We start from the raw sequence: 19,868 nt of genomic DNA on the forward strand, positions 1-19,868 counted from the left end.
GGGCCTGGGCGCTGTCCCTCAGCTCTTCAGCTCAAGGCTAGTGCTCTACCACTTGAGCCACAGCACTACTTCCAGTTTATTCTGCTTATGTGGAGCTGAGGAATCAAACCCAGGGCTTCATGCATGCTAGGCAAACACTCTACCACTGAGCCACCTTCCCAGCCCTCTTAAGGATTCTTTTTTTTTTTTACTTTATCTTTTTTTTTAATTGTCTCTTAAGGATTTTTAATAGGCCCATCCAATATCCCTTGATTTTGTGGGATCTATTAAGGCACATTGATTTGCACCAATGGAAAAAGGTGTCTTTACTGCACAAATTCTCAGAAAACTTTATTATCCTACATGCTTTGTGAATCAATGGGAGAGGAATGTGAGTAGGGAGAATTTGTTTCACTAGCCTTTTTGTCCAGAGGAAACATTTCAAACAAAGTATTCTTTTAAATGAGATTGAATAGCAACTGATGAGAAAATCCAATCACTTGAATTAAGGGGAAAGGGGTAAACTTGAGGCAGAGACAGTTCATCCCAGCTAGGATGTTCGCTGGTAGGAAGTAATTCAGGGCTCCAGGAACCCTATTCTTTGCCACTAAAACAAACCTATTCTAAAATACACCTTCTGCTCACGATTGCAAGATGGTTGCTGTCTAAAGTGCTTAGTTAAAAGTATCATAGGAAAACAATGAGAGCCTTTTTTTCCCCTTAGATATGCCTATACAAATCCTCAGGGATCTACACGGATTTTGTTTTGGACTTCACTTTTTCCCCTTCCTTTCTGTCTTCTGTTCGTGTTCCCTCGTTACAGCCTTGCCGCCCTGTCACATACCTCTGGGACCAAACCATTTTGAAGGCGAGTATTAGTAAAGAGGGAGCAGGGGTCCTCACTGAGACATGGGCTGCTCCCACCCAGCAGAAGTCTTGGGTAGGTGTCCTTGCCATGAGAGGCCCATGGCAGAGGTAAAGTCCTCGTCAAGTAGTTTTCCAAGAAAAGGAAAAGAAGCGGATGAGTTCCTCACTAAGGGGAAGCTCCATGTAGGACGGTGGGGGTGGGGTGGGCAGGTACTAGCTTGGCATCTCTGACTCCTGGACACAGCTATCTCCTCTGAGTTATCCCTTGTCTGATGCTCTGGCCTGAGCTCTATGCTCTGTATGCACGGCCTACCTATTCACGTCTGTCTTTGAATTGTGATCTACAGATGAGTTTAAAGAATAGTATCATAATACATGCTTTTTACCAAAAGTTGATGATCTCTTTCTTTAGAGAGACAATGTGAAAATGCACCCCGTAAGTAGTTGAAGATACGTCTCCTAAAAGACAGAATACCATCCTGCTCTGTGACTAAGAATAGCATTGTCATTGGTAAGAGCATGAGCGATGATGATCTTATCAGCCACATCCACACTTTCCCAATTGTCACCACGATATTTTTGATAGCTGGATGTGTCCCTTTAGATATTGAACTGTGGCCCCTGTCTTGCCATTACTTGTTCTATCTCCTAACTCTTTTCATATAAAAGAGCTCCCTGGGGAATGCGGAGGAGGTGAAGGGCAGGGTCCCATTCTCCATGGTGACCATTTCGATCTGGCCAGACCTGTCGTTGGTAGATAGACTAACTCCCATGAAATTTGATGGATTTTTTTTTTTAAGACTAGATGAGGCGTTAAGTATTTTAGACACAAAGCTTTCTGAACTAAAAGAACTCCTTTTTCAGTGTTTCAGGATAGATAGCATAAAATCAGAAATCCCATTTTTGTGTGTGTGATTTTCAAGTTTCCACACTTTGTTGGTTGAGATGGTTATCAGTTAGATTTCATTATTAGAAAGACTCTGTTTGTCTTTATCATTAATGAGAGATCTGAGAGGTGATATTTTGAGATGTGTGAATATCCTCTTCCTTACCAACTTGTCCCCAAGGTTTCAGAATCTATTGATGATTCCTGCCTAAATTAATCATTGTATCAGAAGTGGCAAGACGATTTTCTAATTCTGTAATCTTTTCTTCACTCCTCTTCCTTTTTAAATACCATGAACACATGGATTCTTTGCAAATGGAGTGAGTCATTTCTGACATTATTCTTTGTTGGTTCTTAAATTGGCCTACTGTGATGAGTGAGACACCTTTTAGTGGGCTCCTGCGTCCTTTCTAGAAGTCTCCATTAGTTGTTTAGCACTTCCTTCTTCGTGACATGACAAAATGTTCGCTTTGTATTTTTTTCTACCTCAGACCTAGAAATAGCTTTTAATCGAATAGTTGGTTTCTTTTTACTGAGTAATGATATTTTAAAAAAATCAAGATAATCAGCCACCAGCTTATCATTTATACTAAGCTCAATTTTGGTGGACAGAGCTAAGAATACAGTCATCCTTTAATACCCGTGAGGAAATTGGTTTCAGGATGCAGAGAACAAAAAACCCCCAGATGCTCAAATTCATTATATTAAATGGCTTGGGTAATACAGCCTGTGAACATCCACCTTTGTATTTGGAATCATCAGTCTAGATTACTTAGAATGGCTAAATCAGTGCAAGTGCTTTGTAGATGAGGGAGGGAGAGAGACAAAGTTGTTTTGCTTATTTTTCATTTGGATTTATGATTGGATTCTATTAATGCAAAATGTATGACTATGGAGAACTAACTATATGTGAACATGATAGTGGCATGTCCAAAATAACACAATATATTCTTCCTCCTCCTTAGCACTTCATATTTCTAACCCTTCCTCTCACAAGGAAAATCATTGTTCTAAAAACTGTCAATACCTTTACTCCCATATACACAAAGGCAGTAAGGAATTACTACACTAATATCACTACCAATGGAAGGCCTACCTAAGTAAAATGCAAGCTTTGTTGTTGTTGTTGTTTTTTGGGTCCGGTTGTGGAGCCTGAACTCTGGGCCTGGGCGCTGTCCCTCAGCTCTTCAGCTCAAGGCTAGTGCTCTACCACTTGAGCCACAGCACCACTTCCGGCTTTTTTCTTTTTGCTTATGTGGTGCTGAGAAATCGAACCCAGGGCCTCAGGCATGCAAGGCAAGCGCTCTACCACTGAGCCACCTTCCCAGCCCCTAAGATTTGTTTTTGTCTTTAGAATAAATTCCAGGTTCAAAGCTTGCTTGAATAAATTCTTTTTCCTTCCATTATTATATCATTGATTTGAAATAAAACTACATCTATTTGTTTCTGTCCTGTTTGAGTTCCTCTTCTCTATCTCTATATATCCAATTTTGTTAATTTATTCATTGTTCTTTTTATGTTTTTTATTGTAACAATAGTGTACAGAGGGGTTACAGTTACATGAGCAAGGTAACAAGTACATTTCCTATTGAGCATTGTTGCCTCCTCCTTTGTTTTTTCCCCTACCATCCCTTCCCTCCCCAACTCCCCCCTCTTCCACCAAGTTGTAAAGTTCGTTTTCTATGTAGTGTCTTGTATATCTCATTGTTACAATGGGTCATCCTGTATCCTTGTTTTCAATATCACACTGAAATATAAAACAGCTTATAGTAAAATACAATGCTTTGCATGCATTGTTTTTTCATTCTGTTTTTACCATGTAATATGTTCCTAGAGATTACCTATTATTGTATAAAGACCTTCATTGTATGTGTGTGTGTGTGTGTGTGTGTGTATGTGTATGTGTATATATATCTATATGTAGATATATATAAACTGTGCCGTGGTAGAGTTACCATAATTTATTCAAGTGTACACCAGTGGGTATCTAGATAGTTTTGTGTTTATAAATAGTTTTATTCTGGAAAGCTTTCTGTGCATATATTTTTGGAGGTATACTTTGGGAGGGATAAGTCTCTAAGAGGAGGACTGTTCAAAAACCTAGAAGTAAATACAACTTTTTATTAGATATTGCCAGATTTTATTAGATATTGCCAATTTCCTTCAGTAAGTTCCAAAACAATTTCCATCCTTGTCATCCTTGTTTGAAATCTCCTTCTTTCCCTCACCTGGCTATTTTTCTAATTTTTGATAATTTCATGGATGTGAAGGAATTTTTCTGTTTTAATTGATACCAAAGTAATGATATTGCTTTTTCACTAGTTCCATAAAGGAGAAAATGATTAAAACAAAAACAAAACCAATGGAAATGTCTCAAAAAGAAATAGCAACTAGGCGGGTGCCGATGGCTCATGCCTGTAATCCTAGCTACTCAAGTAGGAGCCTGAGATCTGAGGATCATGGTTCAAAACCAGCCAGGATAGTAAAGTCCATGAGAATCTTACCTCCAATAAACCACCAGAAAATCAGAAGTGGTACTGTGGCTTAAGTGGTAGAGTAACTCGCCTTGAGCTGAAAAGCTGAGGGACAGTGCCCAGGCCCAGAGTTCAAGCCCCACAACTGAGAAAGGAAAAAAAAAGAAAGAAAGAAATAGCAACTACTATTTACCAGTCTTGGCACAGTTCAGGAGTCAAAAAGGAATAATGTCAGTCAAATCATTTCATTAGAAAATAATCTATATATTGATAACTGTATTTCAAAAGAAAGGCCAGTAAGGAAGAGATTGTAGGATTCAGAATTGCATTTTGTTTCATGAGACAGTTTAATGTATATTTCATTTGCTAGAGAAGTTTAACTACTCATATTTACAGATATGTTCAATAAATTGAATTTCAACTCTTATCATATTACACTGTTATATAAGCAGATGGTCCTCATGGTAGTTCAACTTAGATTGCAACTTAGTAATGGTACATGAGCAGTATTCATGGAGTAGAAATGTTTTTTTCAGATTTTTGACCTTCAACCTTCATATACTGATGCTTTGTAGGATATTCTGTTATGGTGATAGAATCCACAGCAAGTTGGAGCTCCTAAGCCAGTCCCTGGAATCTAGGAATGCTCTGTGGGACACTATGGCTCTGAGCCTTGTTCTTTGATAGGTTAGGTATAATAAATGAATTTTCATTTAGTGATAAAGTTAATTTACAATGGGTTTACAGGGGTGTAACTTCATTGTAAGTCAGGGAACGTCTATATAAGATTGTATTACATTATTTTTATTATGTTTAACTATCTGTTGTGTTTCTGGCTGTTTTTAAACCTTTTTTTTTGGTTTAGAGGAAGATGTGTATTATTATTTTAGAAATTGTTTCAAATAACTTTTTTTTTTTTTTGGTCTGGTCGTGGGGACTGAACTCTGGGCCTGGGCACTGTCCCTCAGCTCTTCAGCTCAAGGCTAGCGCTCTACCACTTGAGCCACAGCACCACTTCCGGCTTTTTTCTTTTTGCTTATGTGGTGCTAAGGAATCGAACCCAGGGCCTCAGGCATGCAAGGCAAGCGCTCTACCACTGAGCCACCTTCCCAGCCCTCAAATAACTTTTTTATATGCTTCATTTCCTTTCTTCTTAGGCATCTTTGTTTTGTTTCTCAGCTTAAAATGATACCTTTGGCTTTGCCTTAGTTATTTTTATGGTGCTGGATGTTGAAACTTGGGCCACATTCGTGTTAGGCAAGCATACTACCAGAGCTCCTCCCTCTCCATTCTAAATTCATAGTTCCTATGTCAGAACACATGGTGTGTACTTACACTTCTACCTGCATTTCTGATTGGATTTAATCTCAGATTTGCAGTGAGCTGTGCTTTATGGTCACCAGCAGGTCTTTGGACTCTTTTATCTTGGTTGGGTGAAACATGTTTTTTCCTAGATTATCTTATAGGCCTTCTAACATAGAATAACCTGAATTCTTAATTCTGCAAAATGAAAATATGAGGTATCCAGGTTGATTTTTGTGTGTGCGCATGTGTGTGTGTGTGGGGTGTGTACGCATAAGCCCTGGTCCTAGAGTTTGAACTCAGGGCCTGAGCTGCTTCGATTTAAAGCTAGCGTTCTACCACTTGAACCACAGCTCCACTTCCAGATTTCTTGGTAGTTTAGTGGAGATAACAGTCTGACAGTTTTCCCTGCCCCAAGCTGGCTTTGCACCTCCACTCACAGTTCTAAGGTTCCTGAATAGCTTGGATTACAGGTGTGAGCCTGTAATCATCTTTTTGTTTGTTTGAACCCTAAAAGTAACATTTTACTTGGATGGCTAAAAGGCTACAATTTGTCCTTGAAGGATAATATCAGGAATTTGATCCTCGGCAGAAGCATACTTGATCTTCCTTGCTCATTTTCTGTATAGCGACTTCTCTTGGATACTTTTACCTGTATGTTACTGGTTTTGGTTCTTTTTATTTCTTATATTTCTCTGTGCTCCTAATTATAGTTTCAGTGGAATAAGTTGTCTGCTGGACTATCTGTCTGTCTGTCTGTCTGTTTTTCTTCATTCATCCATCCATCCATTCATTGTAGCATGCAGGTTTGACCTTGGGGCTTTATACTTGCTAGGCATATACTCTGTTTCTTTTACTTTCCTATAATTTTTTTTCTAATAGGGTTCTACTTTTTGCTCCAGTTGGCCTGTACCACAGTCCTTGAGCTGTATTTTCATATCTGCAATTCCATTTCTGTGTTTGACCCCTGGGAAAGTTTAGATAATTGTATTACTTTTTTTGCAGATGTTTCAGGAATTTTTTTAAATCAACTGTTCAATTTTGTTTTTCTTTTTATAAGTTTTATTCTTACAGGGCCATCAGAAGTGTCTTGTTCTGTTCTCCATTTTCAAAATGATTTGCTTTCATTGTAAATGATTTATTCTCTTAGGTCATTAGTAGAGTTGTGTATATAGAAAGAGGAAGTTACCTTTTGAAAGTCCCATCGTTCACGAGAACAGGTGCAAGCTCATCTGCTTTGCCCAATGTTCTCTTCAGAGAGAGTGAGGGCAGGATAAATGCTCTACAGGTATTGTCATTCTTTTTGTGTGGGAATGGGTGTATGGCAGGGAGGGCTGCTGGTACTGGTACTTGAACTCAGGGCCAGGATTGTTTTTCTCTAAGACTGGCACTCTACCACTTAAAACATACCTTCACTTCAGGCTTTCTGCCAGTTCATTAACAATGAGAATTTCATGGCCTTTTCTGCCCCCATTAACTGTAACTGTGATGGTCAGATCTCCGCCTCCTAACTAGTGAGGGTTACGTGTCTGAGGTCCTGGCACCTAGCTTGCCATCCTGTTTTGCTTCCATGGGATGTATTCTCTGGGAAGGCTGTCTAAATGGCTCTAAGACCCCCTAAATGGATAGCTTCCTTTAACTGCTCACTCTACCCTTTTGCATTTTGCAGTTTGTGCAAGATTCAGCTATTCTCAGTAATCCCCTAATGAAGATGGGACTTGCTCCACCCTGTCTTTCCTCCTACCTGCCCTTCACCATCATCATCTGCCTCCTGTGTATGTCTGTAGCTTTACCCCTTCACCATCTGCTTCTTCTTTGCTCTACCTAGCTCTGCTCTGGGGTGGTCACTGAGGCTGGTTCTGTCGAATTTCAGTATAACCTGTGGATTATTGTATTTTCTTTCTCCTAGTTATGGTATAGTGCAGGTTAAAACTATTTATATATTTCTCCTTGTTGCATCTGTATGTGTTTTTTCAATACGCAGAAAGGTAAATATGATTCCATGATCGTATCAGAACCAGGATTAGATTCTGCAGAGAAGCCAGTGACGGAATATTACACATTTCTTTCCTTCTCTATGTGATTTTACTATAGTCATCTTAATTCTTTCTTAGGAAATATAGAAGCTTTGATTAACATTGGTGACATCATCTGATGAATATTATTATTCTTATGTTAATTAGTGAAAAATCAACGTTGCCAGACTTAGTGAATGAAAATATAGGCTGACTAGAGTAATTTGAATTTCAGAGAAACAATAAGTAACTTTATAGTTTGAGTGTTGATACTAAATTTTGGCTGCTCATATCACATTCGTTTTTTATTCCTTATTTGAAACTCCAACTTAACTGGCCACCTTTCACTTTATATAGAAACTCTACTTTGGGAAAAGAATGTTTATTTCTAGTTATTATGGGTTGGGCATATTTGCATATGGCTCCCCACGTTTTCGTGTTTGTATAGTTGTTCCCCAGACCACTCTGGGGAAGTGTTGTGAGGTAGTTTGGGGCCCTCAAGAGATGGAGCTATGTGGGAAGCCCTTCCGTCACTGGCGTAATGTCTGTGGAAGGGATTATGAATCCCAGCTTCAGTCTTCCTTTTGGAGATGGGCTTTCTTGCTCTTACACTTTCTGCTGTCTTGTGTCATTGGGCCCTAGCCAGAGCCTGTACCATGCTTTGTGGATTTTTGGCTTCCAGAACTGTGAGCTCAATGAACTTCTCTTTGTTACAAAGTAGCCTACCTGAAATATTTCCTTAGAGCAATGAAAAATGGACTAGTACACAATTCTTCACGTTGTATTTCATACCTCATAACAGAGATGGAGCTGAGCAGACAGAAGGTATAAGGTATTCATGGAATTATAGATATTAATTGAATTTTAGCAGCAAACTTGGCCATCATAATATGGATTACTTTCCATATGATAATAAGAAAACTTGATTCCAATTCTATTCAGTTAGACTAAAGCATGTTTTTTCTGAGTTAAATGAACTCATTGTTTTTTATTTTTTTACTAATAGTGTTCTTCTAAAATAACCTGTAAATGCCCATGTACTTTAAACTTTCTGTCAAAATAGTAAATGGTAGATATACAAGAATGCTGGTTTTTACATAGGTGAATACATATAGTTAAAGGTAGATATATAACACAGGAAATAAGTCCACAAAGTCTAATGAGGTACCTTATTTAAGACTGTCTTTTTCTGGCCCAGAACCAGACCTTCTTTTGTCTTGCTTAAGAACTCTGGGCTTTTTTTTGTATAGCTGGGATTGACATCACCCAGTTTTCAGAGATGGTAAACTATTCCTCAGCTCTGGAGATGAATCATGAATGGGCTAAGGCAGCTGTGGGACTCCTATAATCTTCATCAGCAATAGAAGAAGGCGCACCAGTGATCCTGTTTCAGCTGAGCAATCCTTGTCTCATGGAGCTGATACTAAGGGACTTCCTTGTTAGTATAAAACATCTTCTTTCTATAGAAGATACTAGTGTGGGATACAAGCTATGGTGATACTTTTACAACCAAGAGACGATCTCAGAAGACAGGAGGCTCATAGCTAAGAATGGTGGCTGAGAAGTTAAAGTGTTTCCTTAGTGATATCATTAATTTAAAATCACCTGTTTCTGGATACCAATCTCTGTGTGTGTGTGTGTGTGTGTGTGTGTGTGTGTGTGTGTGTGTGTGTGTGTGTGTGTGTGTGTGTGTGTGTGTGTGTGTGTGTGTGTGTGTGTATGCACGCGTACGTGCATGCCTGTGCATGAACATGCACCAGTACTAGGCTTGAATTTTGGTCCCAGGAGCTGCCCTTTCACTTTTTTGCTCAAGGCTGGCACTCTACCACTTGAGCCACAGCTCCACTTCTGGCTTTTTAATGGTTAATTGAAGATAAAAGTCTCTCCGATTTGTCCCCCTGCAAGTTTCAAATGATGGTTCTCAGGCCTTAGTCTCCCAAGTAGGATTATATACATGAGGTTCTAGATTTCTTCAGTGACAATTAGTGTTTTTAAGGTTATGGTCAATTGAGTGTTCTTTTCTCATAGTTGCAAAGATTTTAGCTAACCTAAATTTCACTAGATGGAACCGTCAAGAATTTATAGGTTAAACCTCTCTTTTAACGGACATTTTATTTTATTTTTTTGTTGTTATACTCTGTGAGGGTACTGTTAGTGTCATTTTAATGCTTACTGTGCCCTTTACCCGCTTCTGGTGGGAAACAAGATGTTTCAGTAAGAAATAAAAAAGAGATCCATTTTTCTGCAGGGTGAACTGAACAGCCATTTGGATTGCTGAAACCCCAGTTCAACATTTATCTTCACTTTTTTTGATTTTGGAAAGCTGTGTCCCACCGTGGCAGGGATAACATAGCATTGTCAGCCTTTGGGATGATAGGAGCCACAATTACCTGTGAGGTATTTATATAAGTTATCCCGGAAGAGTTTGCTAATGAGATAGGGAAATATGACAACAGATGTTTAGAAAACTGTGCCTGGAAATATGTATGTGGGCCTGATGAGTGCACCTGAGAAGCTGCTACCTTCGTGTTGAATTTAAAAGTATTGACATTATTCCCATCGTTACTGAAGGAGGAAGAAATAGAGTTTCCCTTAGAGGATCTGTATTTTTATTTAGCCTGACTATGCCTTGAAGAGTTTGGAGTTATTGTTAAAAAAAAAAAAAAAAGTTCAGTGACCTTTCTTATCAATGAAGATGTGCAACTCTGATCACACAGCTATTTTTTCAAAAATTACTAAAGCATCACTTTGTTAAATTCTTGAAAGGATTCCACCTTATTTTATTAATAAGAAAACATTTGCAATTTTATTTGCTAGAGTAGGGCGAAAATATCTCTTGTTTCCTTTGTTATTATACTCTAGGGCTTAGAGAGAGAATCTCATCAGGTCAAAGAAGCAATTTTCTCTGTAGTTCCTTTATTGAATGCCTAATCAAACACATTATGGAATCTTTCATCTTTTGGAAGCCTGGACTAGGTCATGCTGTAGAAATACTCTTGGATTGCTACTGGCCTGTCCAGACAAAATGTTTCATTTTCTTTGCAAACAACTTTGCAGAATGTATACGATCTTATATCTTCAAGTGGAGAATGAAAGCACAAAATTATTTTTACTCAGTGTAGGACTGATATTAAAGTGACCTTTCAGTAACTCTCTGAATTTATTTTGCTGATTTTCAGGGGTTCTGATTATTTTTTGTTCTGCCTTGTGAGTAGATTTTATTTATCAGTGGATCCATCATCTTCTTTATTGCTGTAGAGTTTTATGTCTTAAGTAGTTGCTTGCTGTGAAATGTTTATTTCACATGCAAACATGTTTTTTTTTGTTTTGTTTTCTTCTAAAGCTTTCAAATGGCAGTAGGTCTAGAACTCAATTTTGTTCTAGCTTACCACTCCAAGACTACAGCTAACTCCCTAATGTCTATAAAAACAACTATTCAATACTGGAGCTTCTGTGGTTCCTGAGGAAAAGTTGGCTCAATTGTAACAAAATTGTAAAGAACTCCGGATATAAAGTTAAAAACACATTTCTCTTAATGTATTTCAAAGTCTTTTTCATTTCCTTCATACCTGTTACGTGATCACTATCTGTTTGTGTCTACTTATTTTCCTACTTATTTATTATTCATTCACTCCAGCTGATTATAAACTTTGCAAAGGTCAGATCATGTACTTTTTTCATTCCCTGATGTGTACTCATCATTAAGGATTGGTTGGAAAATAAAACACGCACAGATGTGAACCAGTAAATGTTTGAACAGTTAAAGGGTGGAAAGAAACTCTATTGCAATTGCTATCTCTCTGGCTCTTATGTGGTGAAATTATTATTTAATGAATATACTAATGATTGCCAACTTAGTGGCCTAGAATCTCCCCCCCACCCCCATCTTTCTCTTTATCTCTGTGTACGCATTCTGGCGCTTGAACTCAGAGCCTGTTCAGAGCCTGGGCACTGCCATCAAGGCTAACACTCTACCATGTGAGCAACAGCTCCACTTCCAGCCTTTTGCTGCTTATTTGGAGATATGAGTCTCTTGAACTTTGCAGCCAAGGCTGGCATGGAATCTTGGTGCTCATGTCTTAGTCACCAGGGTTAGCTAGGTGTGAACCATTGATGCCTGGCTCAGGTTTTTGGTGGTACAAAAGGAATATATCTCAGTATAAATTATATTTCTGTGTTTGAGTTTTCTCTTTACCTAAACTCGAAACATGTGATAGGATATCTTTATGATGTGTTGAGCCTAGCCCCCTCAGTCACATGACCACAAGGGAAAGAACCAGCTCTCGAAGGGGTCCAGTGCAGCTAGGCTTTCATGTTGAGTACATAGAGGTTATTAAATACACTTTCAGTACATGATATTTTCAACTTACTCTGGAATTATTTCGGGGGAGGGGGGGAGGCAAAAGCCCAATGTAAGTTGAGGGATATCAGTACATCTTTCACAAGGACTTGTGGGTAACTCAGCTGTGACAAATGCACATTAATAACTCCTCTGCATAAGGCTGATGATTTTCCAAGTTTTATTTTATATGAGTGAAAAAAGTGATAATAACTTCTGTGCTAGCCAAGTCACCAGATGCCTCTAGCATCATGGGCGTGTTACACATGGATAATTTAGGACAGCCCCAAGTGACAGCCACACAGCTAAAGCTACTCAACCCATGGAACTGTGAATCATAAAAATGAATGCTTCCGACCATTGTTTTCTGGGGAATCTGTGTGTGTACAGCATAGAGGGGGGAAGGTGACAAAGTGACTTGATCTGTCGATTCTAACACTTTCCTCTTTTTGGGGGGGGGGGAGTTCAGCACACTACTCAGGCAAATAAAGGCCATTATATATACTGAACCTATTTCTTAATAGATAAAAGCAAAAAGACTAGTTTTACCTGAATAATGTATCTTATTCAAGAAGGAAACAAATGGGGGTTTCTGGGTAGGCTTAGTGTTGTTGTCAGGAAAACTGAATTTGTATTTTGTCTGCAACTAGTAATGGTCTATGTGGGTTTTGACTACCCTACCTCTTTTTTATTTAGAGAGTGCGAATGTTGACATATTGATAGTATTCCTTATTTTCAGGGCTTCTGAATTTTACAACTACCACAGATTTCCAGTAGAAATGAATATATTTGAAGCAATAGCTTATAGGAAGGCACAGTGAACATCTCTCAAGGACTTCAGAATGTTGATCCAGTAATCCCATTTATCTGGAGATAGCCAAAGCAAAAAACTTGTCATCACTCATTTGAAACTGCACATCTTCCTTATTTTTACAAATAATTTCAATGCAACAATCCGTCTTTCTTGCTCTTTAAAAGCATCCATTGAATGACTTTAAAAAATATAATTTCTTGTTATTATTAAGGTGTTGTACAGAGAAGTTACCATTTCATAAATCAGGTAATGAGCGGAATCCTCTTTGCTTTCCTCCAGATTCCCCTAAGTTGCATAGTTCATTTTCTTGAATGACTTTTTTGAGACAAAAAAATTAAGGGAAATCACAGTTAATGTTTATGGCCAAAGTTTTCCTACTCTATATATCAAGTTTAAACAGATCACACTTATGTTCTATTTGGAAATTTAAATGCCACTTACTGTCGGAAAGAATAGAGCTCTTTAATGGCCACATTTGATCTCTCATTGTTCTTGTCTTATATTTGTTTCCTCTATGATTTCACTTCGGTCAAAAATATCCTTTGAATACATCTAATCTGTTTTATGCTACTGACAAAGTTAAAGTGCCTTTTACTGTTCAGTAACAGGATCCTAGAAAAATGTGCCACCTTCCTTAAGATTATGGGGTTGAATGTATGGTGTATAACATGTGAACACCATTATATGTTATAAGAACCGAGGGGAAGGTAGGGAGGGCAGGGATGGTAGGAGGAAAACAATGGAGGGGGTAACAATGTTCAATAAGAAGTGTACTCATTACCCTACTCATGTAACTGTAACCCTCTGTATAGTATCTTTACAATTAGAAAAAAGACTATGGGGTTGAAATGTAATGCTGCATATATTTTTTATTTGTCTTTCTAACTATTCATCTACCTATCTATTCATCTATGCACCCCCATCCTCCCATCCCCTTACCCATCTATCTATCCATCTATCCATCCATCCATCCGTCTGTCCATCCATGTAAGAGATAATAAACGTTGTCAAAATCTGATTGCAGAATAATTGAAGTTTGAGAGGATGGCATATGGATGGGTTTACTTACTATCTGTCCAACTAAAAGATTCATGTTTTCTCACCTGAGAAAGCAGTCTTTGCCTTTATGTTCTGTATTGTCATTCAGAAGGTAATACAAATGAAGATGATATGTTATTAAAGTTACATTAAAATATTTCCAGATTTCCCCTCTTTGACCTGATAAATCTCTAAATTTAGGGGAAAATGCTTTTCCTTGTTTTTTTTTTCCTTAAAATTCTTTTGTGACTTAAGAAAATAAAATAGGACAATTGAGTACTACAGCCTGTTGGTTCTGATTATCCAAACATGTTGTACTCTGCTCATTTTAAAGAAAGTAAAAAAAAAAATTACCTTGTATTACCCTGACCTTTGAGTCTTTGGTGAATAAAAAGGGAGGCAGGAGCTTTCTGTGCAGATTTATGCAATACAGGGAACAAAAAGGGTGAAGAGTTCCATGTAAACAGAATTCTGTAAATGTACACAAAGAAATTGCATTATAGAAAAAACAAGGATTGCCTCATGCTAATGCTGTCATATTTATTAAATAATGCAACTCCATTACTTCTAAATTCATTTTCATATGCCCCAGCATGAGAGTTGCTTCTTAGTTTGTAGCTATTAAGGAAAACATTTTTAATTGAGGTCATCCCTTTGCAAACACAATTCATTAATATACTAATTGCACTATTTGGAGGGCGGGTGGTATATTAGGAAATACCTGGTTTTTGATTTACACTTTTCTGGGAAGAAAGGCATTTACTTGCTAAAGCCAAGTTTATCCTGAAATCATCAAAGAATTTGCTGCATGGCCTGGGGTGGAAGACAGTATTCAAATGGAGTCATTTACAGAAAAGCAGAGAAAGGTCGAGAAATGTTTGCCCTGTGTTCCAAAGAAAACAGACTGGCTCACAATCTCTTCTGCCAGAAGTTTCTCAATAGGCAGGTAAAGATAATAGTTCACCTGCCATGGTGTCACACCTATTCTTCTTCCAAAAAGATTGAACATTATTTAGGGAATTTAGATTAACCCTCATACCAAGTGAATATCTTCTAGAATGCCTTCTGAAAGGTTCCATCCCATTTCTTATTTACTTTGACAAAACTTGATAATCAAGACCCAGTTTAAAATAATGTGTGAAAGAGAAAAATTTCCTCTGTGTGTGTGTGTGTGTGTGTGTGTGTGTGTGTGTGTGTGTGTGTGTTTGATAATACTAGAGCTTGAATTCAGGGCTTTGTACTCTGAAACTTTTCACCAAATGGTTGGGACTTTAGTCGTTCACTTACAACATTTTTTTTGGAAATAAGAGTCTCTTGGATATGTCTGCCTAAGCTGCTCTAAACTGTGATCCTCAGATCTCAGCCTCTTAAGTAGCTAGGATTATAGGTATGAACCAGCAGGCCCCAACTGACTCCTAGACCTCTTACCTGCACTGTGTGTCAACTATGTGAGTTTTCAATCTTTACCATAACTAGTAATAAAGACTCAAAAGCAAAAAAAAATTGACTGATCAGTATATCACTGGCTATTTAATATAGAAGTGAATCTCTTCTTAGTATTCACTTATAATTTCCTAAAAGATGTGTTGCAATTAAAGCAAATCAGAATATTAGATCACTAAGGTCTTATCGAACTAAATTCTACTTTATCAATTGAAAGCGCTGTCATAGTGCCAGTGTGATTTCTGTTGTTGGATTGCTACATCTGTGTTCTCCAACAACCAATCCTTATCTCTTCTTTATCTTCTTATGCGCAGGTGTTTGATCCTGATCTGGGCTCTTTCTCTTTCAGTTTTTCTCTTGAGAGTTTCTATATCTCTGTGCACTGTTGACCTGATGTTTGAACTCTAGAAGATTAGCTAGGCTGATAAAGTCTTTCCTTTTAATAACGTAAGACAAACATTACCTCTTCTGAATGGTTGTTCCATGTTTTAAACAGTGCTACTCACATACACTGATTAATAAAATATTTAGCCATGTAGTTGTTAGTTTTATTTCACTTAAGAGAACATCAGTTTGTTCAATCTATTAACGTTTTTAAGCTCCAGATTTTATAGCCAATGCCAAGTATATTATGACCTTACTGACCTGATCAGATGTGTTTCTTTTTATTTTCTTCTTTTATCAGTCATGGGGCTTAAACTCTGGGCCTGGGCGCTGTCCCTGAGCTGTTCAGCTCAAGGCTTAGCACTCTACCACTTGAGCCACAGTGCCACTTCCAGTTTTCTGGAGCTAATAGTCCCACAGACTTTCCTGCCCGGGCTGGCTTTGAACAGTGATCCTCACTCAGCCTCCTGAGTAGCTAGGATTATCCACCGGCACCTGGCCAGATGTGTTTCTTAATGTGTCTCTGGAGCAGATTTTTTTGCACTTAATTCTGCTTTCTTACCAATATTGTGTGATCAGAATTGAGTCTGATCAACCCCTGAATTAATAATAATGAACTATAGATGTTTTCAATGCTAGCAAATTATTGGCAACATACTAAATGTCATTTCAAGGGGTTGAACCTAAAGCTCCATGGTAGAGCTACTGCTTGCCATGTACAAGTTATCGGATCTCTCTCTCTCTCTCTCTCTCTCTTACTCACTCGCGCACACACACACACACACACACACACACACACACACACACACACACACACACCACAGAATAGCTCATTGGAAACCCTGAAAAATTTGGGAAATAAAAAAATGCTGTTGAGAGTTTCCCTCCCCCCTTAGTCTGAAGAAAACGAAGATGAGAATGTAACAAGCGTGTTTATTTGGGGTATAAACTGTTCTTTCATTGAACAAACACTGTGATATGTTTATGAAGCCACGAGAGACCCGAACGCATCCCTCGTGGTTTATAAGCAGGATAGCTCATCACTCTGGTATGGAAAAGGCAATTTCTTGAACTCAGAAAACAGGCTCTTTAAAATCACATTCCTAGAAAGAATAAAGGTTCTTGTGGTAAGAGACTGGGAGACCTTGATGGGAACCTTTGTTTCTTTTGGAAACTTTTTCTCTTTTTTACCCCGAATTGTTTCTATCTACTTAGTTATCTGTGCATGCAGACTTACTGAAATCCGATTTACTAAGGTGCCCATTTACTAAGGTGCATAGTTTAGTATAAATCTGTATCTTGTATAACTATGCACATATGTGTTTCTTCAGCTTCAACATGCTGTTCATACCTGATTGGCTCCATTGGAGGGTTCTAGGCTTTTCAAGCCTGAATCACTTGAAGTATATTTTAAAAAAACTCAGGTTCACAAGGACAATTTAGAGTTCTTATTTAAGTGACCTCTAACCCATTCCTCATTTTTAGGAAGCATTCTATGGCTTGGAACACACACACACACACACACACACACACACACACACACACACACACACACACACACACACACACACACACACTTGAATGTCTGCTGTATTACATTATCTAAATGAATTCATCAATTGAATATTTCCTGTTCTCACAACATTGTAGCGCAGATGTAAGAAAAAGAAAGGAGGTCTTACCAAAATATTTAATGGTAAAGGCAGACTCAACAGAAGCAAAGAAGTTAAAAGGCAAACTAGTTGCTGTACTTCTCACACACATGGTTTTCATAGACAGCTGGTTTCCTTCAATTTTCATAATTAAAGTTTCAGACAGCATCCCTGTATTCCAAGATGGTTATCCCATTTGTGGGTTGCCTATTTCCTGTACATTTCTTTCCTCCAGCCCACCTCTTGGCCACATTAACATTACTTTCTGTCACAATCATTCCTGCAGGTGGTCACAGCAGATTTTGAAAAGAAAAAGAAATAGAAATCTGTTCAGGTTGCTTTGTGTTAAATTAGCATAGTTAGTGAAGAAAGGCCTAGCCTCTTGGCTACTATGAGTGTTCTGAAAAAATGTGTCTATTTCAGAAATCTGCACTCATTTCTTTTCTTTATAACTTGTGATCATCAAATGTGAGTCGACTGATTCTCTGCAGAAAGCATAATGACAGTGGTGAACTGGGAAGTCAAGTTGAACTTGGGGGAAAAAAGTGTCCTCACGAAAATGAAACAACTGTTTTTGGGATTTTAGGTTAGGCTTACTTTAAGTCAATTTGGGAGACAAAACTTATGCAAGTTTTAACAATCAATAATAATTATGTAGGCATTAGGTTGTTCAGAGTGAGGGAGTGTGTGTGGGGGGGGGAGGGAGGGAGAGAGAAATGACCCATGATGCAATGGAGACTCCACCTAGAGCAGAGAAAACTTGCTATTCTTTTCCTTCCCTTGGTGAATGGAAGCAAGCGGGTCTTGGTGAACAGGGAGTGTGCTGGGTTAGCTGGTGTTGCTATGACATTCTCAAGCAGCTCTTGCCTTTCTGCCTCTTCTGAGTCTCAAGAAGCTGTGAAACAGCACCACTCAGAGGGATATTTCAAAGAGATGGACTTGAAAGGAACAATTGTATGGGCTGGACAAATGCTAGTAAATGGGATCAGGAAAAGCCTCGGGCTCCGTTCCTTTTTCAGTGTGGCTGTGCAATGCAGCCGAGGCAGAATGAAATTTCTACACATAACGAGACAAGGGTCCACATTTTCCATCCTGCCCTCACACACGTCTTCCTGTGGAGGGGGCTTGTCTGGACTTTGCATTATTCTTTCCTTTCCCAAAGAAGTGCTCCACACGCCTTTCAGCTTCTATAAATTATGGTAATGCAGCCATTGTTGATGTAGTGAGAGGAGTTAAGAAAAAGTATTTTTTTTATTATTCATGATTCTCATAGTAGCACACCTCTAGCGAACGTCACCCAAAGCACCTGAGTGCGTTCCAGTTGTGGCAGGATTGGTTTCTTGGTGCCTGGCTAAGAAGCAGAAATAGCTTCTGTTCTTCAGTTGCCTTGTTTGGGTTTATAAACAAAATGCTATGATGATGATTATTTATATCTCATTCATACATGTTAATAATTGAATTATCTGTTACTCTACTCTTGAGATACTTGCTCTGTATGTTTTCTCAAAGTAAATATGGTATCAGAACAGATCTTCCTATCTTCTCCGCATTATTCTGCTAGAGATCTCTGTTTCTTTTCTACCAGTAATCTACTCAGTGCTGATCATTTGAACAGGTAATCTTCAAGTGGGTAATACCCTCTCCAGACTTTTCTTATCCTTGAGTAATCTGCAGTGTCCTTTTTCTTTAGCACTGCAGTGACAACACACACCCCTGCCAATCAGACATGAATATTGAAGGAGCCTGGAAGAGAGGCTACACGGGAAAGAACATTGTCGTGACCATTCTGGATGATGGCATTGAAAGGACTCACCCTGATCTGATGCAAAACTATGTGAGTATTTGCTGCATCTGGAAGTCTCTCTGCCTTGGCATCAGAGTGACTTCTGTTAGGACTATCAGAATGTACAGGAACTACTACAAAAGGTAGTATTTGATGCAACAGGCACTACTTGTTAAAGGAAGCTTCAAGCTAACACTTTGCTACTTTTGGATGTCCTGAATGCCCTGACCTATAAAAAGAAAGCTAGAAGGGAGCAGAAATCCCACCCACTGCCAGGTTCATGCTGTAATTCCAGCTACTCAGGAGTCTGAAATTTGTGGATGGTAGTTCAAAGCCAGCCTGGGAAGGAAAGGCCATATGGCTCTTGTTTCCAGTTTGCCAGCATAAAGCCACAAGTAGAGCTATGTTTCAAGTTGTAGAGCTCCAGCTTTTAATAACAAAAAAAGCTAAAGGACAGTCCCAGGCCCAGTTCAAGCCCAGTATCAAGAGAAAGCACTGCAAAATCATTTAGTTACCTTCTGCACAGTAGTTGAGTAACAGTCCTCGTCCTACATCCAGACTATTTTAGATAAACTTGGACCTTTTCACCACATAGGATTTAAAAGCTTAAGAGGAACTTTCATTTAGTCTCCTCATTTGATAGGCACAACAAGTGAAGGCTGAAGACCAAAGTGAATTACTCAGGGTTAGATCTAAGGTCAAACAAACTCTGGCTGCTTGTGCCCTAGTGATGATGTCTTTTCTTGTCACATGCAAAAAGGGGTTTTGCCACATGCTGCTGCTGCAAGCTACAGATGACTATTTGATCAAATGCAAATAGCTTCTACCTCATTGTGATTGCAATCTTTTTCTCATTCGTTTTATTCTCTTCCAGAAAAAAAAATTCTCTAGA

General features: G+C 38.5%; 1 protein-coding gene across 5 annotated transcripts in view; it reads left to right on the forward strand.

Annotated features, from left to right (window-relative positions):
- Positions 1-19,868, forward strand: part of Pcsk5 (proprotein convertase subtilisin/kexin type 5) — a 394,004-nt gene that overhangs the window by 99,759 nt on the left and 274,377 nt on the right. For all 5 annotated transcript variants that reach the window (XM_070035766.1, XM_070035767.1, XM_070035769.1 and 2 more), the window contains exon 4: positions 18,884-19,027. In XM_070035766.1, the coding sequence (XP_069891867.1) occupies positions 18,884-19,027 (144 nt within the window). The remainder of the gene's footprint in view (positions 1-18,883; positions 19,028-19,868) is intronic.

The sequence above is a fragment of the Dipodomys merriami genome, unplaced genomic scaffold, assembly GCF_024711535.1.
Source record: "Dipodomys merriami isolate MVZ:Mamm:240054 unplaced genomic scaffold, mDipMer1.0.p SCAF_26, whole genome shotgun sequence".
NCBI lineage: Eukaryota > Metazoa > Chordata > Mammalia > Rodentia > Heteromyidae > Dipodomys > Dipodomys merriami.